The sequence below is a fragment of the Mesoplodon bidens genome (genome assembly GCF_964165515.1).
Source record: "Mesoplodon bidens genome assembly, chromosome: 4".
Classification (NCBI taxonomy): domain Eukaryota; kingdom Metazoa; phylum Chordata; class Mammalia; order Artiodactyla; family Ziphiidae; genus Mesoplodon; species Mesoplodon bidens.
The window spans coordinates 112,283,584-112,305,864 of NC_138160.1; the positions used below are offsets into that span (position 1 = coordinate 112,283,584).

Consider the following 22,281-nt stretch of genomic DNA (forward strand, 5'->3'; position numbering starts at 1 on the left):
AGATGGAATTTGAAGTGCAGGAGATTTACTTGGGGGCTGGGGGGTAATGCCTATGAAAGATAAAAGGAAGGGAGCAAGAATAGATAGGGAGAAGGCAGCCTTCAGAGGGCAATCCAGCAATGGAGGTCTACCTCCTGGGAAAGGAGAGGGGGGAAGGAAGGAGGATTGGGTAGGAAGATCCTCTGACTGTGATACAGCTTTGAGAACATCTCAGTCAGCTCAATGGGAAGCTCCAGCATAAAGGTTGCCCATTAGAGGAGTCCCACTTTGAGCAGAAATGGACAAGCCCTACCACCCCTGCCATAATCTGCCACTGGTTGGGAGCTTCCTAGGAGGCAGTGGGGCCTTGACTTGAATGGTAAGTATAGAAGATGCTGAAGCTGCAGGCTGGTTCTCTGAATGGCCCTTATCCATGGCTATCATAAACCACAGCCTGCCTTTTATTTCCTCTTTCCCTGATCCCAGACCTCATGCTCTGGCGCCACTGGCCTGACTACATGCCATACCCCACATGACCAACTGTTCATACCACCCCTCCCAACCGTAACCTTTGCTCACTCAGTTCTTTCTGCTTGGAATGCCATTCCTTCCCAGCTGTACCCATCAAAATCCTAATATGTTTTTAAAGCCCAACTTTAAATGTCACCCCTCTAGATCACCTTCCCTGATCCCACCATGCAGAATTAATTGTTTCTTGCACCTGTGGTGCTATGTGTAGATTAGTACTTCCCAGGTTGAATTATTCTTAGCTGCTCTTTTCTCAGATTCTTGTCCCTTCAAACTTTAAAACCTAGCACAATGTAGGTACGCAGTAAATGTTGACTGAACTGTTTTCCTGCTCCTCTCAAAACGCCTAGAGGTTGCAGAGCTCCAACTCCTGGAATGGTAGGAAGCACACATTCAGTGGTCAATAAATGTTTGTTCAGTTGTCCAGGACCTCATGTTGGGCGAGGCAAAGTGAGCTGAAGGGTGCTGGGGAGAGGTTGTTTACTGTTCTTAGGGATCACCTAGTTTGGTACCAAGTCAGAGTTTTAACACTAGAGCATGTCTTTCTCTGTTTATATTTTCCTCCATGATTTGGAAAGACCCCAAAGATTTTTTTTTTAAGTCATCATTTTATTGCCTCAACAGATGGGAACTTTTGGGGGGCTTCCCTTTTTCAAACACATTTTTATGTGTTGGGATTTTGCATTTCTTCATCAGTCATTCTCCTTATGGGTGTAAGAAGAGCCATTAAGATACCTGGCATGAGATCTCCAGGTCAGATCCAGTCATTTTCTAACTGGGTGTTTATAGAGTGGAGAGAACTGGGAGGGATAGAAATATTTTTCCTCTTCCTCTTTCCCACGCCCACCAGTTAAAGAACTTCCCTGGGAGGGGACCTGTGGGAAGTGGCCGAGGGTTTCCAGGGTGGGCATAGTAGGGCTGACATCGGGGCTTGGTGGGGATAAAGGTGGGTGGAGAGAACAGAGAGGAAGAACTGCTGACCCAGACTCTTCATCCTCCTTTAGATGTCCCTTGGACCCTGTCCCTCAGCTGAAGGAGGTTAGGGCTGGGGTGGCCACACCCTCCCTTCTCTCCTCAACCTCTCCAAGTTGTTGGGCCCTCAGGAGAAACACTAGGGTTTTCTCATCAAGGCATGAGGGCCCTGTGCCTCTGCCTTCTCTCCCATGGTGTTCAGTGCAAGTGGAAGCAGGGATGTTCTCGGCTGAGGCCTTAACTGCTGGTGCTTGTTTGGCAGTGGTTAGGAATACTTAGAGGCTTTGTGTTATCAAGAAGCCCGCCCAAGGCCGAGGTTCTTATCTCTGTGTCCACAGGCTCATCTTCGTGGGCTGTGAACCCACCCTCTCCCCCCAGGTAGTATTAAATTGTGCATTTGATGGAGGCATAGCTCTCATCAGATTCTTTTTTACCAGAAAAGTCTGTGATCCAAACCACTGCTTTAACCCAAAGAAGAATAGCCTTTCTAATTAAAAAAAAAAAAAAAAAGGGATGTTTTCCTACAAGAGCCGGATTCTAGTTGGATTGCCAACACTGAGTAATGGAGATCCCAGGGTGATTCTAGAAAGAAACCCAGATCATCACCTTCACACTGTGATTGTCCCCCAGGAACTTTGCATTCCCCCGTAATCAGAGTTTGTGGTTTAGGGACCATATGGATTTGGTTGGTACAGATCCAGAGAGCTGAACCCCTGAGAGTTGCACCTCCAAGGAGTTCAACCCAGAGACAGAGCAGACCCTGCAGGTGTGTGGAGGTGGAGAAGGGGACCATGCTGACTCTGGTGGACATGGAATGTCTATGAGAATAGAATATTCCCAGGCTTTTAAATGAATTCCAGCATAGCCATGCTAAAACCCCCTAAAAACCTGAGTTCTGGGCAGATTCTGGTCTCCATTTCAGGGAGACAGTTCTGATGTTATAAAAGCACCGAATTTTAACGAGACGGCCTCTCCAATTTTTACAACCCCTCTACTTTTATTTTTTAAGTCCTGGCCACAATTGTAAATAGGGAACCATATCTGCTGAGACTTCCCAAGAATTACATAAACAGTTCGGATGGTTATCTTTTTTTTTTAAACAACAGTTTCTGAAAACACTGAAGAAAATCCCACTTACTTAACAGTGTGATGCCTGAGCCAGCCCTGGGAGTCCCTGGGAGGCTTGCAGAATCACTTCCTCCTGACTGCTCTGGCTTGGTCTTGAAGCTCACTGATGAAATGGAGGAGGAAGAGCCTGGTGCAGGGGGAGGGAGGAGGAGGCCGCAGATTGTTCCTCCTCAGGGTGGCTGCTGAGAGTGGGGACCCAGGATGCAGCAGACATAGCTTTTCCTGGGGCTTGGCACTCTGGGGAGGGAGCATGTGCTTCAGACACACTCTTCCCATTTGAGGACTGGTATGATTGTAGAAACAGGGTTCCTGGGCCCCTATGTCACAGTGAGAATCTTCTCTTCTTTCTAAGGTCTTAGCAGCCTCAGTGGCCTTGGTTTCTTGAACCTGAGGGGCTGGGCTTCATCTGAGAAATGCCTGTGTCTCTTCTGACACATCCTAGTCACCAACTCCCGTCTCTACTCCAGTAGACTTCGAAAAGCCATATAGACAGACAAACTGACCTTCTGCACCAGTGTGAGTGGCTGAAAGGATAGCAAGAAGGCCTCCTGCTTCAGTGTCATCCTCCCCACCTCAGGTTTCAACTGTACTTCAATTTTGCCACTAGAGAGATGTTTTCAGTTAAGCATTCTCCTTCCCCAGGTGTTATTTTGGAAGTGCAGTTAGCTGAAGATGCATAAGTCGTTTGTGTAAATTAACTTTATCTTTAAATAGAGGGTTTGGTCCAGTGGTTCTTAGCATTTTTGAGGTCACACACCCCTTTCAGAATCTAAGGAAACAGATGGACTCTTTCCTCAGGAAAACGCACAAATATCCAGAATTTTGTATACCATTTGTGGATTTCAAGGGCCCCTTTGACCCTACCCTGGAGTTCTGAGTTCTCACGAGAGGATGGTAAATGGGAAAAGGTAGTGGTTAGGGGTAGGGAAGCAGGACAAACAAGGAACCTGGGTGCTGCTAGAGACCACTTTGTGGTTTTCCCCAAGACCAGTCGTTCGAACATATCAGAAACGAATATCTGTCACCTGGCTGTGGTCACTGCCCTGCCCCAGAGAGAAGATATGCTTCTATGGGTAGTGATGCTGGGGACCCTGTGCACTACATCTCTGAGCTCCCAAGACCATGTGCAGCATATCTCCATGAAGCTGGATAAGGAGAAAACTGCCCCGGGGATGCTGGGGCTGCCTTTCTGCTGGAGGAGGCAGAAGACAGCTTGTGTCTGTCTGGTGGGCCGGGGTCCCCTTGGCAGGGTGGCAGGGGCCACCAGCCGGCCACCACCCCCCAGCAGAAGAGGTGGGGGCTTGGTCACTCTAGACTGCATACTTATCATAACCTTGAGTCTGAGATTTCTTTTATTTCCTTTGGGGAAGTCAATTTTATGAGGCAGCTTGTGATTCCCTGGGTATTGTTCTGTTCAAACTGGGGGAAACATGGGGAAAGTTTTGGACCTAGACTTCATCTGAAAGCCTCACAGGGGATTTTGGAAGTGATGCAGCATAGTGAAACAAGCATAGCGATCATTTGTAGTCCCGTGCTTGTTCTGTGAAGCTCCTTCTGTTTGTGGTGACTCAAGGAGGGGAGAATTTCCCCATCTTGAGCCAGCTGGACAAGTGTCAACACTGCTGTCTTTGCAGACTCTGGCACAAAGGAGGAGAAGCAGGGCCTGGACTAGGGGGAGCCCCCAGGGTTTGGGGAGCTAGGCCCAGGTTAACACACATGAAATGGGGTGGTCCTTCTCTTGAGCCAGTCAGCCAGGGTCCCCCTGTCCCCACACAGCCATCCTCAGACCTGGCACAGCACCCTATCCAAACTGTGCACCAACACCTGCTTGTTGAACCGATCAGAGGAGGCTCACCTCTCACCCACATCACGTCATAGAACAAAGCCTGGGCTTTGCACGTCACACTCAAGTGGGCACACCCTCATGGTCAGACGCAGTCTTTCTCCCACTTACTGCTTTTTATTTTTACTGCATTTTTAAAAGATTTTTTTGATTTTAAAGGCTTTATTGAATTTGTTACAATATTGCTTCTGTTTTTATGTTTTGGTTTTTTGGCCACAAGGCATGTGGGATCTTAGCTTCCCGACCAGGGATCAAACCTGCACCCTCTGCACTGGAAGGCGAAGTCTTAACCACTGGACTGCCAGGGAAGTCCCTGTACTTTTAAATAATTAGGTTTTTAAAAATTATTTCTATGTTCACTGGATTTCTTGACATTAAAATAAAGATTTCTTAAACAAGATACAAAAAGCACTAGTCATAGATGAAAAGATGGAGAAATTGAACTTTCATGGTCTTTTGTTCATCAAAAGATACCATTAAAAGGATGAAAAGGTAAGCCACAGACTGATACTTTCAGTGACATACCCGAGAGAGGACTTGTATCCAGAGTATATGAGGAACTCCTATAGGTCAATAAGAAAAAGGCAGGCAAAATCAGCAAAAGTCTTGAACAAGAACATCTTTAAAGTGGATATCTAAATAGCCAGTAAGCAAATTCAAACTTATAACACTATATATCCATCCCAAAGGACCAAGACCTAAAAGATTGAGAAACCAAATGTTGGCAAATCCTCATATATTGCTGGTAGGAGTGTAAATTTGAGTGTTTGGAAATTTGGAAAACTGTTTAGCAGTATCTACTAAAGCTGAGATTATACCCATTCCATAAACTACCAATTCCACTCCTAAGTATATACTCAAGAGGACTGAGTGCATATATCCACCAATGCTTGTAGTGTTCTTATTCATCATAGACCCAGCGGGAAACAGCCCAAATGCCCATCAACAACAGAATGGATAAATAAATTGTGTCATAGCCATATAATGGAATACACCACAGCAATTTAAAAAAGAACAAACTATGTTGACATATAGCAACACAGATTAATCTCAGACATGTTGAGTAAAAGAAGCTGGACACCAAAAAATTACCTATTATATGAACCTGTTCTCTTGGAGGATAGGACCACACCTTTTATCTCTGAAACTCCAGAGCCCTGCCACATATAGCAGGTGCTCAATAGATGTTTGTTGACAGAGTGAGTGAAGTAAGACGTGGCCTTTACTCCTGAAGGTGTTTTTCAGAGTAATGTTTATGTGTGTGTTAGGGTGAAATCAGTCTGGGAGGCAGTTAGTGAATGCTCACAGCTTGCTGTAAAATGAAGCAGAAAATACACAGTAAATAAAGAAACAGAAATGAATCCCTTTTACCTTAATGGGGATGGGGATGGCAAAAGGGCTGTGGGATTCAGAAAGAGGCATTCACAGGTGCTCCGGGGACAGGAGGGCTTCCTGAGAGGGATAATATTGAGCTGAACTTTGAAAAGTGGTTGAAATGACAACAAGCAGGAAAGGCCTGAGAAGGGCAACACAGGCTTAGGGAATGGCATAACCAGTTGGTTCTCAGACTTTAGTGCATGTCAGAATTATCTGGAGGACCTGTGAAAACACAAGCAGCAGCGCCCCACCCAGAGATTCTGGTTCAGTAGCTCTAGGGTGGGACCTGAGAATTTGCATTTCTCGCAAGTGTTAGGTGATGCCGATGCTGATGCTGCTGGTCTGGGAACCACACTTTGGGACCCACTGGTTTAAGTCAAAGCTGGCTGGTCCAGGCAATTGCATCTCACTTGAGCCACACTGTTAGGTAAGTGAAGTGCAAGACAGATGGGAGGGCGGTGTGGGCAGGTTGAGTGGGCCATGGCCTGGAGGCCTTTGGCTGCTGTCTGAGAAGTTTAGACCTAATCCTATAGACTTAATTTAGGGCCACATGTTTAGACATGTGTAATATCTGGTTTCCAGGATGTCCCACTGTAGGGTCTAGGTACCCTCAGTCTGAGGCTTAAGCCTATACAGATGTGCAGGTGATAAATGCATACTGAGTTTGGCCTTATAGAGACAAGCCCTGCATACAGCACATGTGCAGAGGGCAACACAGTTTACACTGATGGACAAACAAGGATTGAAGAAAGGCACTATTTTAAATATGCAACATCAGAATTATTTGTAGTCATGCAATACATGCTGTGGGGATGGCAGGTGGGAAAAGAACCCGCCCATCTGACCATTCAGACAGAAGCAGCATTTTTACTTTCAATAAAGATATAATTGCTCTGAATATTTCTTTCGCATGGCCCACAGCCCTCCAGATTCCCAAGGACAAGGATGTTACACCACACACCCAGTCTATTTCTATCGCCAGGGAGACACAGAGAGCCAGGAGATTTTCCCCAAATGGTATTTCTTTGGCTAAGGAAGGGAGAGTTAGTCAGCTGGGTGGGATTTGGGGAGGGAGGCACATGCGGTGAATGGCCAAATGAAGAGTCCCTGCCCTTCCCTGGGGCCATTCTTGTCAGGACACCGGACTAGCAGGACTGCCCTTTGTGGGATGACCCAGGCAGGAAGAGCAGATGCCATCTGTCATCCTATACACTGGCTTCCAGTTATACCTCCAATAAACTACACTTACTGAATACCAACTCTCTGCGAAGTAATCTACTGGGTGTGGTCGAGACACAGATGAATCAGCCACAGACCTGCCCTCCAGAAACGTATAATTTAATAAGGGGGAGGAGAGACAGAGGTCATTCTTGGTCATTAAAAACCCTCCTACCTGGTCCCTTGTTTACTCCCTCCGCATGCCTGGTTTAGGTCTAGCTCCTTCCTCTCCCTTACTCCCCATTGTTGGAGGCTGGGGGTCTCACTCATTCAGTAGGATCCTGGGATCACAGAGATGAGTAAATCAAGATGCTTGTGGTCTGATACGGAACTCTTCCTGCCCCATAGCTGAAGATAGGCCAGCCCTGAACAGGTGCCCTACAGCTCCCACCCCTGCTGCTGGGTCCATGACCATCAACTCTGGGCTAAGGAAACCTAAGTCGCCTTGCTGGCTGGGCTCCACATTGAAAGATGGTGCCTGGGGGCCCCACCTTTGCATCAGCCTGTCCCAGAGCAGCCAAACCATAGGTCTCTGGGGATTGCAGCTGTTGCATGCATGATGATCCACAGGAAGATGAGAGGGGGCTCAGGTGACTGCTGGTGCCCTGACAACTCTCCAACTCCCCGAGGACCTCATTCCTCAGGCTGAGTTCTGCCTGACTTTTCCCTCGGGGACATGGTAACTGGCTTGCTTCCTCCTCACCCCCACTCCTCTTTGCAAGAGAGTCACCTAAAAGAGGGCAGGGGCCCAGAAATCAGAAGCAGGTTTAGATCTTGCTCTGCCACTCCCTGTCTGTTTAGGGCAAGGCACCTAACCTTTCTGCAACCTCAGTTTCCTCATCTGTAGAATGGGAATAAGGACCTTGCTTACTTCGTAGTGTTGTTCAGAGACCAGAGGATACAGACAAAATTCTTGTCCTTAAACTGCCCTGAAGTCTAATGGGGTAGTTGGAAAAGCACACACACAGTGTGATGTGTACCACACCAGAGGCATGTTTGGGGTGCAGTAGTGAGCAAAATAAAGGCAAACAATTTTAACAAGGGGAAACTGCGGAACTTCATGTCAGTGCCAGGGTCAGGGCATGGTGGAAGCAGCTCTCCAGGGCTTTGGCCTCTAGTGTTTCTTGAATACCCGACACTGTTAAGTATTTTACTGGTGTTTTATTTTTTAATTCACAGCAAGCCTGTGAGAAGGTATTATCATTTCCATTTTATAGATAAGCCAACTGAGGCTCAGAAAGGCTCATGCATTGACCTGGCATAGTATTTATTGAGCACCTACTATGTGCTAAATATTGCAGATAAAACAGTAAACAAAAGATATGCAAGTCCCTCCCTCATGGAGCTTGCATTCCACAGGAAAAGTCACTTGCCCAAGGTGAGGCTGGAATGTGCCAGAGCTGGGATTCAAACCCAAGTCTAGTGACCTCCTGGGCTTGTGCTTTTCCCACTCACCCAAGAACTCACTGTCCCTGAGGACATTCTTCACATGGGGGGGGCATAAAATGTTCCTGCCAGCCCCTCTGGGGAATTCAAGGATTCAGGAGCAAGGCTGGATCAGGGATAAGAGAGGAGCTGCTATTTCTGTAGAACCCTCTATTTCACAGTCACTCCCCAGCAGCCCTGCCCCAAAGAAAGATTGACTGCCTAACCACTCAGATATTTACTCCAGGGAGGGATGGAAGGATGAGCTTCCCCAAGGGGATTTCAAGAGAGGATAAGGGTAGTTGTCTGTGATCAGGTCAGAGAGTGACACCCTCTTCCTGGCTCAGGTGGGGAATCCCTTTGAATTTCACTTGGCTTGTGGGAGGGTCTATTGTTTTCGTACTCCTCAGGCCCTCCAGGGAGCAAAACTCAGGACTGGGGTATGTCAGAGGATTAAATCAGACTCTGGCATCTGAGTGAACTCTGGGCCCCTTGGGTTCATGGGTCAGCTCTGCCCTCAGCCTCAGGCTGCCTCTAGATGCCGTGAGACCTGTGGCACTCCCACTGGGCAGTGACATTTTCTTTTAACCCAAGGAAACAATCAGAGATTTGCAAGCCTCCCCGACTAAAGAAAAAAGATACATATAGGATTATTCATTATAGTATTTACTCATAGTAGCAGTCACTTGGAAACAATCTAAATGGCCAATGTTTGGGAATTAAATAAAATATGGTAAAAGTATGCATTCAGTAAAATGCTATGTAGCCATTAAGAATCATCATGTAGAATAAAATTATATGATGAGTGCTTATAATAGATTTAGTCAGAATTCATGACTAAAACAATGTACACAAAACAGAATGTACAACATGATCCCATCTTTTAAACATTTGTCTATATGTGCATAGAAAAATGTCTAGAAAGATGCACACCAAATGTGAATAGTAGCTGTCTCTGGGTGGTGGAATTGTAAGTAACTTCTGTTTTCAATATTTTCCAAATCTTTCAGTGAAAAACTCATGTATTTTCTAATCATGGAGAAAATCCCCACAATCTATATTAGAGAGAGAAGAGAATATCTCTTTTTGGGCCTATACTTAGCTGGCCCCAGGCCCTATCCTGCCTTGAGAGATTTGCAAGCTCAAGAGCAGTGTGGGATAGGGGACAGCTTGAGGGGAATTAGCTGGGCACCATCCTCCAGGTCTCATCTGAAATGTCATCTCCCAGAGAGGCCATCTGACCACACACCCTGGCTGAAGGAGGCCCCTCCCACATTCTCTCTCCCTCTTTCACCCCGTTTTATTGTCTTCATTGCACTTACCTACGTCTGCAGTGACCTGCCTGCTCATCTATTGCTAGGTGATTATTCCTCTTCTCCACCAGAAAGCAGACTCCATGAGAGCAGGAACCCAGCCTGTCTTGTTCCCTCTGACTTCCCATCAGGAGAAGAGACCCAAGTGAGATCTTGGTTTATATGAGGCCTGTTCAGCAGCCCTCTGAAGTTGTGGGCATTGATCCTAAGGCTACTGGTGACGTTGAGAAAATGAGAATAACGTCTTGGGAGTCTAGAGACAAGCTGATTACTATCTCCTGGGGCCAGAACTGGTTGAAGCTCAGCAACGTAGAGAACCTGGTCCAGCTTGGTAGCAACAGCTGCCAGATGGTTACATGTGTTGTGGAAGTGCCAACTTTGTGCTTCACAGTTTATAAATGAGAGAAGTGAAGCTAGAAGCAGTTTATCTGATCATCCCTTTCCCCTTTGCTTCCGGAGCTCCTACAGCTGCCAGCCCACTCTGTCCTCTAGCTCACGACTTGAGCTCCTCTCTTTTGAACCTGTTCCAATTGGGTTCTCATCCCAGCCATTCTACTGAATCTGCCCTCGACCAAGATCACCTATGACTCCAAGACAGTAAATCCAGTTATTAACTCTCTGTCCTCATATGACTTGACCTATCACAGTGAACTGCTCCATCTCCTTGAAACCCTTTCTCCTGGTTTCCTTCCTATTGTACTTGCTACTCCTTCTTAGTCTCCTTTGCTGAGCAATTGAATGGGGCTCAGTCCTCATGGACTGAGGGCAGCTTTTCTATTGACAGTCCCCGCCTTGGTGATCTCCTCTAATATCATGGCTTTATAAGAGCTACATGCTGAGTGCTTGCAAATCTTCATTTCCAGCCTGGACCTCTCCCCTGAACTCCAGACTCATATCTCCACCTGCCTACAGGCCTCTCCACTTGAGTGTCTAAAAGTCATCTCATACTTAACATGTCCAAAACTGAGTTCCTTATCTCCCCGCCAAACATGCTCCATCATCAGGCTTCTGCATTCAAATAATGGCTATTCCATCCTCCCATTTGCTCGGGCCCAAAATCTCAGAGTCCTCTTTGACTCCTTTATTTCATATCTCACTTCCAAATCCATGAGCAAATCCTGCTGGCTTCACTTTCTAGAATCTGCCTAGATCTCAACAGCCCCCATGTAATCTCTCTAGTCCAAGCCGCCATTGTCTCTTGCCAGGATTTCTGCAGTATCCTCCCAACTGGTTTGGCCTATGCTCCCCAGTTTACTCTCAACACAACATCCAGAGTGACCTTATTAAAGTGGGAGTCACGTCATGTCACTTCTCTGTGTAAAACTTTCCAGTGGCTCCCATTTTGAGTCAAAGCTCCAGTTCAATCTGTGATGAACTTTAATGCCCTGCACACTCTGGAGCCTCTCACTACCTCTAGGATCCCCTCTCTTTAATTCCCCTTCACTCATTCTACTCTGGTCACACTCCCCTCCTCTCTGATCTTTACCATGTCAGGCAGGCTCTCACCTTCAGGCCTTTGCACGTGCTGTTGACTCCACCTGGGAAGCTTCTTCCCCACTAATTCTCAGGGTGCATTTCCTCATTTCTTTCAGGTCTTTGTTCATAAGTCATCTTCTCAGATGTCTGGGCTTCCCTGGCCACACTATTTACAGTTTCAGTACTCCTTCCCACCTTCTGCTCCAACATTTCCTCCTACCATCTTTTGCTTTATTTTTCCTCCAGAGCAATTAATTCTTCTGACTACTATTTAATTAATTTATTTATTTGGTTGGTTGGTTGGTTGGTGGGTTGTTGGTCTCCCCCAATAGACATCAAGTTCCACAAGGGCAGGTTTTTTGTCTGTTTTGTCTACTACTGTATCCCCAGAGCCCAAGGGACAGTGCCTGGCATATGGTAGGTACTCAGTAAATATTTGATGGATGGATATATGAATAAAAATGTATGACAGGGACTTCCCTGGTGGTCCAGTAGTTAAGACTCTGCGCTTCCACTGTAGGGGGCACGGGTTCGATCCCTGGTCGGGGAATTAAGATCCCACATGCTGCATGGTGTGGCAAAAAAAAAAAAAAATGTATGACAGAACCACTTACTGTTTATACAAGGCCTTGAGACAAGGGGAAAGAGCATTGGGTTTCTGCCAGCATAGGAGCATTAACAAGCCAAGTGAGAAGGAACTGCCCCAAGCGGGAGAAGGCCCCTGTGTGGACATCAGGGGCCTGTTTCTGCCTTGGCCAGCGTGCAGCCAACTCACACCTCAGTGGCTTGTGAAGAACTTGCCACTGGTGAGCACTCATCACTCAGCTTCCGTTCAGGTTGACTTTGCCCCAAGGCTCCCCCTCAGTGCTCTGCCACAATCGCTTACTTTCCTTTTTCCCTCCAGGTGCCAGAGTTAGCAGCCTATTGAAGGAAAACAACATCAAGGTAAAAGAACAATAAGACTGTGTCTAGGGACTTCCCTGGTGGTCCAGTGGTTAGGACTTTGCCTTCCAATGCAGGGGGTGCAGGTTCGATCCCTGGTCGGGGAGCTAAGATCCCACATGCCTCTCAGCCAAAGAACCAAAACATTAAACAACAAAAAACAAAAAACCCAGAAGCAATATTGTAACAAATTCAATAGACTCCAAAAATGGGGTCCACATCAAAAAAAAAAAAAAAAAACTTAAAAAAAAAAAAAGACTGTGTCTAGTTTAGAACTTCCCAACCTAAGAGGCCTTGAAAGGTATTCAAGGAAGACCCAGAGTGCTGAATGTGTTGGCAGCTGGCAGCCGAATAAAGTGAAGGTCCGGGAACTCGCATTAGAGTGTGAGTTCTTGGTTAGAGTGTGAGTGCTGAGGACAGTGAGGTACAGCTCAGTATCGAGGAGTGGATCATCAGAGGTGGCTGTCAGGTCTTCAGACTCAGGAAGACAGTGCTTCCCTTGGGAAAACCTGGCGACCTCCCCCATGCCAGTCAGTTGTGGGCCCACAGCCTGGCCCTCCTCCTCTGCTTTCCTCCCTCCAGGCCTCTCCCCTTCCTTGCTCTTTCTGGAGGTTCTGCCCTGCCTGCTGAAATCAGAGCAGGCCTTGGCAGAGTGATTGGGCTTTTTTTTTTTTTTTTAAGCAAGGTTGGTTTGGTTCTAAATCTAGAGGAATACACTAGGATGCTTCCAGCATAGGGGGTCTCTGTTTCTGTGTTAAATCACAGTCCAAATTTTAAAAAGTGAAAATACTCAGTAAATAATGGATGTGGGAGAACATGCAATGATGTGTACTGCTGATGTGATTGGGAAAGGGGCAGCTTTAAAAAATGTGTCTAGCCTTTGTCCAAGCAATTCCACCTTCTGGAATTTATCCTATGAAAATAACCACATTTTTGCAGAGATGTATGAACAAGGATATTTATAACTGCGTTGTTTATAATAGAAAAAAAGGAAACATTAGAAAGCCCTGCAAAAGGAATTGGTTGTTTAAACTCTAGCATATCCACACACAGGCATGTCATGCAGCAGGATGATGTATGTGTATATTTATTGACAAGAAAGATGTTTGCATATACTGCTAAGTTAGAAAGAAGGAAGGGAGGGAGGAAGGGAGGAAAGAAAGAAAGAGAGAAAGAAAGAAAAAGAAAAAGAGAGAGGGAAGGAGGAAGGAAGGAAGGAAGGAAGAAGGAAGGAAGGAAGGAAAGAAGAGTATGGTCAGGCCACTCAGGATGGCTATTCTCTTGTTCTCTGTACATCCCCTGCTCAATCAATGCCTGCTTCACCTACACCTACCCTACTCACATGACTGACCTTCCTACATACTTGCCCCGGGCCTCAGCTAGAGATCGTTCTTATCAAAGAGGTGGTGAGGGGCGTGCCCCTCTGCTAGTTTCCCTGGTAACCTGACGTCAGTTCCCCCTATAACTGGCAGTCTTCCCTTCCCTCTGGGAGCAAAGACTGCTGCCTTGTCCTGTCCACCGTTACACAGTGGGGTGTCGCTCCAGGACCTTGCTTCACACATGTAAGATCCCCCTATCCATTAAATCATTGATGTCTCTGTCGCTGACTCCAGGCTCTTTATTCGGTCTTGAAGCTGGGCAAGTGCAGGCCTTGTAGGCCTGTGAGGTGCAGCCCAACAGAAAGAAAAAGAAAAATGGAAAAATCTTAAACATGCAAGGAAAGTAGCTTTGTACTCAGCCTGGAGGGTTGAAATCCAGATCTGTCTCTTAACCAACATGAGGACACAGGCAAGTGATATGTTCTCCTTAGCCTCTGCTTCCTGCCTGTAAAATGGGCATAATAATGCCTGCCTCACACAGTTGTGAGGATTTGGTGGGATTAACACCTCTCAAGGCCCAGCTCAGGGTCTGGCATGTGGTGAGTGCTCAGCAGTGGGTACTCAGATGAGATGAGGAAGCCTGGAAACATTCTGGAAATTCATAGACAAATATTGGTTTTATTTGGCTGACTGGAATTATGGGTGATTTCAATATTTTAAAATTTTTCTATAAGGAATACATATTACTTATGTTGACTGAAAAAAAATGCACAACCTAAAAATTGAGAATTATGTTTTATTCGGTGGACCTTCTGAGAACTTCAAGCCCGGGAGGCAGCCTCTCAGATAGCTCTGAGAGACTGTTTCAAAGAGGGTAAGGTAAGGGAGGAGCCAGTATATAAAGGAAGGAGTTTTGCAACAAAGACCAGGTAGTCGGAACATTAAAAGATTACTGTTAATTAAAGAAAACCAGATATCTCGAGTTAATGAATTTAGTGCTTTTCTGTGTATGGGAAGATGCAAGAGTCTGGGCTCATTGAAATCATTCCCTTGATATGCACCTTAGCTATCTAAGGCCAGTATTCTTTCTTTCCCTTCCTGAGTTCACTCACGCTCACTGTTGGGGGCCTTGTTAGTGGCTGATGGCTTGATGGCTGCAGCATCCTTTGCTTGCTAATATGGCAGGAGGCATTTTTCATCCACACTTAAATAATGATGATGTAGTTTTTTAAAAGGAAGTAACAATTGAAAAGGTTAAAAAAAAAATTGCAGGCAAGCCAACAGAGCAGCCCCCAGGGCAAAGCTCCTGAGGACTGAGGTAGGGGTTGGGGGGTGGGGGGTGTGTGGAGAGGGAGAATAGGCAGTGGGTGAAGGAAAAGGATGATTAGGCCTGAGGGCTGGTACCCAAGGAGATGCACCTCAGAGGTCAGGCTCAAGGCCTCCCAAGCATGTTCCCCACTTTGGCCCCTCCTGGGGGAGTTTCTGGTAGGAGATATGGTGACCCGTCAGATGACCATGAGGGTGTGCAGCCACTTTTGACTGGTGAGAGAGCCTGACTCCGGCATCTCCAGGGAGCAGCCCTGTGGCTCCAGCCCTGGGTTCAGCTCTTCACCCACTCTCAGAAACCCAGCATCTTGTCTGTGTCCAGAGGAGGAAAGGCAGGGAATCCTAGTGAATTCCCATCTTTGGCCTCCTGGTAGGATCCATACTCAAGGGCAGGATCTCCCAAGCAAATACAAACTGCTGGGAAAGGGATCCCGTGACTACCACAGGGCTGCTGTGCCATCTCACATCCCCACCTGCACCCGCCAACTGCCTGCTGGCCAGTGACATCAGGAAACATTTTTCCACATTAATGAGGTGTATGCTGCTTATGCCAGTTTATTGAGCATTCTTGGGGCATAGCTTATCCACATAAGTGAATTTTCCAAATAATTTAATTCCATCACACTGCAATTTTTTTTTTATTGGGCTCTTTGTGTGGGTGGGGGGGGTATGCGGGCCTTTCACTGTTGTGGCCTCTCCCGTTGCGGAGCACAGGCTCCGGACGCGCAGGCCCAGCGGCCATGGCTCACGGGCCCAGCCTCTCCGCGGCATGTGGGATCCTCCCGGACCTGGGCACGAACCCGTGTCCCCTGCATCGGCAGGCGGACTCTCAGCCACTGCACCACCAGGGAAGCCCTACTGGACTCATTTTTAGTTAATTTTTTTTTACCAAATTTATCAAAATAATGCATGCAAATGGTTTAAATAAAATAGAGAGGTTTATAATAAAAGTCCCCTCTTGACCTTTCTCTGTCTCACTCTCTTCAGAGGGAGCCCCTTTCAACCCTTTTATTAGTTTCTATTTCTGTTTATGTTGTTACTTCTTGATTTACCAATTTTAGACCTCTGTGGGCTTGCTGTGGTAGATAGAATTGAGCTCAGCTACAAAACCACCTCTAGTTCTCCTCCCTCCATCCTTCCAGTAAGACTAACACGATTTTTGGTCAACTTAATACACAGTGAACGTAGACATTCTTCGCTGCTGTGCTAAGTAGAGTGTTATGTGTCCGTCCTTGAGTTCTGGAAAAAAAATTATATTAATTCTTTGATAATTTTCTCCCCTCTGTTTTATCTGTTGAACCTACTGGATTAATCATCTAGTTTTCTTATATTTTCTTTTTTATTTACCCTCCCTTTGCCTTTTAGGTCTACTTTCCTGGAAAAACTTCCTTGCCTTTATCTTCCAATCCTTCTATTGACATTTTTTAATTTTGGCTTTTATATTTTTGGCTTGTATATATATATATATATTTTCAACTAAATTTATTTTATTTATTTATTTTTGGCTGCATTGGGTCTTTGTTGCTGCTCGCAGGCTTTCTCTAGTTGCAGTGAGCGGGGCTACTCTTTGTTGTGGTGGCTTCTCTTGTTGCAGAGCATGGGCTCTAGGTGCGTGGGCTTCAGTAGTTGTGGCGCACAAGCTCTGGAGCACAGGCTTAGTAGTTGTGGCTCACGGGCTCTAGAGGACAGGCTCAGTAGTTGTGGTGCAGGGGCTTAGCTGCTCCATGGCATGTGGGATCTTCCCGGACCAGGGCTCGAACCCGTGTCCCCTGCATTGGCAGGCAGATTCTTAACCACTGTGCCACCAGGAAAGCCCTGATGTGCTAAATTTTAATTCAGATACTTCAGCAAATCTCTTCTGTTTCTATCTTAAAATTTATTGTTTATTGGCCTTGATATTTATCTTCTCAGGGAAGCCCTTGGCTTGTATATTTTTAATATACAAGTACTCATTCTTGTTTCTGATTTTTCCTTTACCATAATATTACAGTCTTGTTTTATGGATATACCATCTGCTGCTTTTCTCTCCGAAGGTATTACTTATTTTTCATGTGTCTATTAGTTTTGTTTTAATATTCTTGTATTCTCTCTAAATTGTCTTTTTTTCCCCCTGGCTTCTTTTTGTTTGTTTTCTGTCTCTCCTTCCTGTTGGAGGCTTTCCTCAAACATCAAAAATATCTATTGATATTTATGAATGAAGCAATAAAAAGCTGAATTAAACTGTATTTGGGGAAAACTTATCAACTGGGGCATCACTATAGGAAGCAAGCCAGTCTTTTTTTTTTTAATACATCTTTGTTGGAGTATAATTGCTTCACAATACTCTGTTAGCTTCTGTTGCTCAACAAAGTGAATCAGCCATATGGATGCATGTATCCCCATATCCCCTCCCTCTTGAGCCTCCCTCCCACCCTCCCTACCCCACCCCTCTAGGTCCTCGCAAAGACCCAGCTAATCTCCCTGGGCTATGCTGCTGCTTCCCACTAGCTACCTATTCTACATTTGGTAGTGTATGTATGTTGATGCTACTCTCACTTTGCCCCAGCTTCCCCCTCCCCACCCCGTGTCCTCAAGTCCATTCTCTATGTCTACGTCTTTATTCCTGCCCTTGCCACTAGGTTCATCCGTAACCTTTTTTTTTTTTAGATTCCATATATATGCATTAGCATATGGTATTTCTTTTTCTCTTTCTGACTTAATTCACTCTGTATGACATACTCTAGGTCCACCCACCTCACTACAAATAACTCAAATTTCATTTCTTTTATGGCTGAGTAATACTCCATTGTATATATGTGCCACATCTTTATCCATTCATCTGTCGATGGACATTTAGGTTGGTTCCATGTCCTGGCTATTGTAAATAGTGCTGCAGTGAACATTGGGGTACATGACTCTTTTTGAATTATGGTTTTCTCAGGGTATATGCCTGGTAGTGGGACTGCTGGGTCATATGGTACTTCTATTTTTAGTTTTTTAAGGAATCTCCATACTGTTCTCCATAGTGGTTGTATCAATTTACATTCCCACCAACAGTGCAGGAGGGTTCCCTTTTCACCACATGCTTTCCAGCATTTATTATTTGTAGATTTTTTGACGATGGCCATTCTGACTGGTGTGAGGTGATACCTCATTGTAGTTTTGATTTGCATTCCTCTAATAATTAGTGATGCTGAGCATCTTTTCATGTGCCTCTTGGCCATCTGTATGTCTTCTTTGGTGAAATGTCTATTTAGGTCTTCCATCCTTTTTTTTTTTTTTTTTTTTTTGCTGTACGTGGGCCTCTCACTGTTGTGGCCTCTTCCGTTGTGGAGCACAGGCTCTGGACGCGCAGGCTCAGCGGCCATGGCTCATGGGCCCAGCCGCTCCGCAGCATGTGGGATCTTCCCAGCCCGGGGCATGAACCCGTGTCCCCTGCATTGGCAGGCGGACCCTCAACCACTGAGCCACCAGGGAAGCCCCATCCACTTTTTAATTAGGTTGTTTGTTTTTCTGATATTGAGCTCCATGAGCTGTTTGTATATTTTGGAGATTAATCCTTTGCCCGTTGTTTCATTTGCAAATATTTTCTCCCATTCTGAGGGTTGTCTTTTCGTTTTGTTTATGGTTGCCTTTGCTGTGCAAAAGCTTTTAAGCTTCATTAGGTCCCATTTGTTTATTTTTGTTTTAATTTTCATTACTCTAGGAGGAGAGTCAAAAAAGATGTTGCTGTGGTTTATGTCAAAGAGTGTTTTTCCTATGTTTTCCTCTAAGAGTTTTATAGTGTCTAGTCTTACATTTAGGTCTTTAATCCATTTGGAGTTTATTTTTGTGTATGGTGTTAGGTAGTGTTCTAATTTCATTCTTTTACATGTAGCTTGTCCAGTTTTCCCAGCACCATTATTGAAGAGGCTGTTTTTTCTCCATTGTATGTTCTTGTCTCCTTTGTTGTAAATTAGGTGACCATATGTGTGTGGGTTTATCTCTGGGCTTTCTATCCTGTTCTATAGGTCTATATTTCTGTTTTTGTGCCAGTACAATACTGTCTTGATTACTGTAACTTTATAGCATAGTTTGAAGTTGGGGAGCCTGATTCCTCCAGCTCCATTTTTCTTTCTCAAGATTGCTTTGGCTATTCAGGGTCTTCTGTGTTTCCATACGAATTGTAAAATTTTTTGTTTTAATTCTGTGAAGAATGCCACTGGTAGTTTGATAGGGATTGCATTGAATCTGTAGATTGCTTTGGGTAGTATAGTCATTTTCACAATATTGATTCTTCCAGTCCAAGAATATGGTACATTTCTCCATCTGTTTATGTCATCTTTGATTTCTTTCATCAGTATTTTACAGTTTTCTGAGTACAAGTCTTTCTCCTCCTTAGGTAGGTTTATTCCTAGGTATTTTATTCTTTTAGTTGCCATGGTAAATGGGATTGTTTCCTTAATTTCTCTTTCTGATTTTTCGTTGTTAGTGTATAGGAATGCCAGAGATTTCTGTGCATTAATTTTGTGTCCTGCAACCTTACCAAATTCATTGATTAGTTCTAGTAGTTTTCTGGTGGCATGGCATCTTTAGGATTTTCTATGTATAGTATCATGTCATCTGCAAACAGTGACAGTTTTACTTCTTCTATTTCTTTTTCTTCTCTGATTGCCGTGGCTAGGACTTCTAAAATTATGTTGACTAAGAGTGGACATCCTTGTCTTGTTCCTGATATTAGTGGAAATACGTTAAGTTTTTCACAATGGAGTATGATGTTTGCTGTGGGTTTGACATATATGGCCTTTATTATGTTGAGGTAGCTTCCCTCTATGCCCATTTTGTGGAGTGTTTTTATCATAAATGGGTGTTGAATTTTGTCAAAAGCTTTTTCTGCATGTGTTGAGATGATCATATGGTTTTGACTCCTTAATTTGTTAATATGGTATATTGTATTGATTGATTTGCATACATTGAAGAATCCTTGCACCCCTGGGATAGATCCCACTTGATCATGATGTATGATCCTCTTAATATGTTGTTGGATTCTGTTTGCTAGTATTTTGTTGAGGATTTTTGCATCTATGTTCATCAGTGATATTGGTCTATAATTTTCTTTTTTTGTGATATCTTTTTCTGGTTTTGGTATCAGGGTGATGGTGGCTTTGTAGAACGAATTTGGAAGTGTTCCTCCCTCTGCAATTTTTTGGAAGAGTTTGAGAAGGATTGGTGTTAGCTCTTCTCTAAATGTTTGATAGAATTCACCTGTGAAGCCATCTGGTCCTGGACTTTTGTTTGCTGGAAGATTTTTAATTACAGTTTCAGTTTCATTACTTGTGATATGTTTGTTTAAATTTTCTAATTCTTCCTGGTTCAGATTGGAAAATTGTACCTTTCCAAGAATTTGTCCATTTCTTTGTGGTTGTCCACTTTATTGGCATATAGTTGTTTGTTGTAGTCTCTTAAAATCCTTTGTATTTCTGTGGTGTCAGTTGTGATTTCTCCTTTTTCATTTCTAATTTTATTGATTTGCATCCTCCCCCTTTTCTTATTTATTTATTTATTTATTTATTTTTGGCTGCATTGGGCCTTCATTGCTGTGTGTGGGATTTCTCTTGTTGCAGCGAGCAGGGGCTACTCTTCATTGTGGTGAGTGGGCTTCTCTTTGGGGTGTGTTCTCTTGTTGCAGAGCATGGGGTATGGGCACACGGGCTTCAGTAGTTGTGGCATTCGGGTTCAGTAGTTGTGGCTCGCAAGCTGTAGAGCACAGGCTCAGTAGTTGTGGCGCACCGGCTAAGTTGCTCCGCAGCATGTGGGATCTTCCCAGATCATGGCTCGAACCTGTGTCCCCTGCATTGGCAGGTGGATTCTTAACCACTGCACCAGCAGGGAAGTCCCTCCCTTTTTTTCTTGATGAGGCTGGCTAAGGGTTTATCAATTTTGTTTATCTTCTGAAAGAACCAGCTTTTAGTTTTATTGATCTTTGCTATTGTTTTCTTCGTTTCTATTTCATTTATTTCTGCTCTGATCTTTATGATTTCTTTCCTTCTACTGACATTAGGTGTTCTTTGTTTTTCTTAATCTAGTTGCTTTAGGTGTAGGGCTAGATTGTTTATTTGAGATTTTTCTTGTTTCTTGAGGTGAAATTGAATTGCTATAAACTTCCCTCTTAGAACTGCTTTTGCTGCGTCCCATAGGCTTTGGGTCATTGTGTTTTCATTGTCATTTGTTTCTATGTATTTTTTGATTTCTTCTTTTTTGATTTCTTCAGTGACCTTTTGGTCATTTAGTAGCGTACTGTTTAGCCTCCATGTATTTGTGTTTTTTACAGTTTTTTTCCTGTATCTGATTTTCAATGTCATAGCATTGTGGTCAGAAAAAATGCTTGATACGATTTCAGTTTTCTTAAATTTTCTGAGGCTTGATTTGTGACCCAAGATGTGATCTATCCTGGAGAATGTTCCACGTGCACTTGAGAAGAAAGTGTATTCTGCCACTTCTCGGTGGAATGTTCTACAAATATCAATTAAATCTATCTGGTCTATTGTGTCATTTAAAGCTTGTGTTTCCTTATTTATTTTCTGTTTGGATGTTATGTCCATTGGTGTAAATGGGGTGTTAAAGTCCCCTACTATGATTGTGTTACAGTCGATTTCCCCTTTCATGGTTGTTAGCATTTGCCTTATGTATTGAGGTGCTCCTATGTTGGGTGCATAAACATTTATAATTTTTATATCTTCTTCTTGGATTGATCCCTTGATCATTATGTAATGTCCTTCCTTATCCCTTGTAACAGTCTTTATTTTAAAGTCTATTTTATCTGATATGAGTATTGCTACTCCAGCTTTCTTTTGGTTTCCATTTGCATGGAATATCTTTTCCCATCCTTTCACTTTCAGCCTGTATGTGTCCCTTGGTCTGAAGTGAGCCTCTTGTAGACAGCATATATATGGGTCTTGTTTTTGTATCCATTCAGCCAGTCTGTGTCTTTTGGTTGGGGCATTTAATCCATTTACATTCAAGGCTATTATCGATATGTATGTTCCTATAACATTTTCTTAATTGTTTTGAGTCTGTTTTTGTGTGTCTTTTTCTTCTCTTGTGTTTCCCACCTAGAGAAGTTTCTTTAGCATTTGTTGTAAAGCTGGTTTGGTGGTGCTGAATTCTCTTAGCTTTTGCTTGTCTGAAAAACTTTTTGATTTGTCCATTGAATCTGAATGAGATCTTTACCAGGTAGAGTCATCTTGGTTGTAGGTTTTCCTCTTTCATCACTTTAAGTATATCCTGCCACTCCCTTCTGGCCTGCAGAGTTTCTGCTGAAAAATCAGCTGATAACCTTATGGGGATTCCTTTTTATGTTATTTTTTGTTTTTTCCTTGCTGCTTTTGGTACATGGGCCTCTCACTGTTGTGGCCTCTGCCATTACGGAGCACAGGCTCTGGACATGCAGGCTCAGCAGCCATTGCTCACAGGCCTA

At 44.3% G+C, this 22,281-nt stretch overlaps 1 protein-coding gene across 1 annotated transcript in view; it reads left to right on the forward strand.

The window, feature by feature from the left end:
- Positions 1–12,802, forward strand: part of LOC308616183 (uncharacterized protein) — a 38,396-nt gene extending 25,594 nt beyond the window's left edge. Inside the window, exon 3 of the mRNA XM_081232344.1 lies at positions 12,164–12,802. Coding sequence (XP_081088470.1) covers positions 12,164–12,187 — 24 coding nt within the window. The 3' untranslated portion in view covers positions 12,188–12,802. The remainder of the gene's footprint in view (positions 1–12,163) is intronic.
- The last annotated feature ends 9,479 nt before the right edge of the window (positions 12,803–22,281 follow it).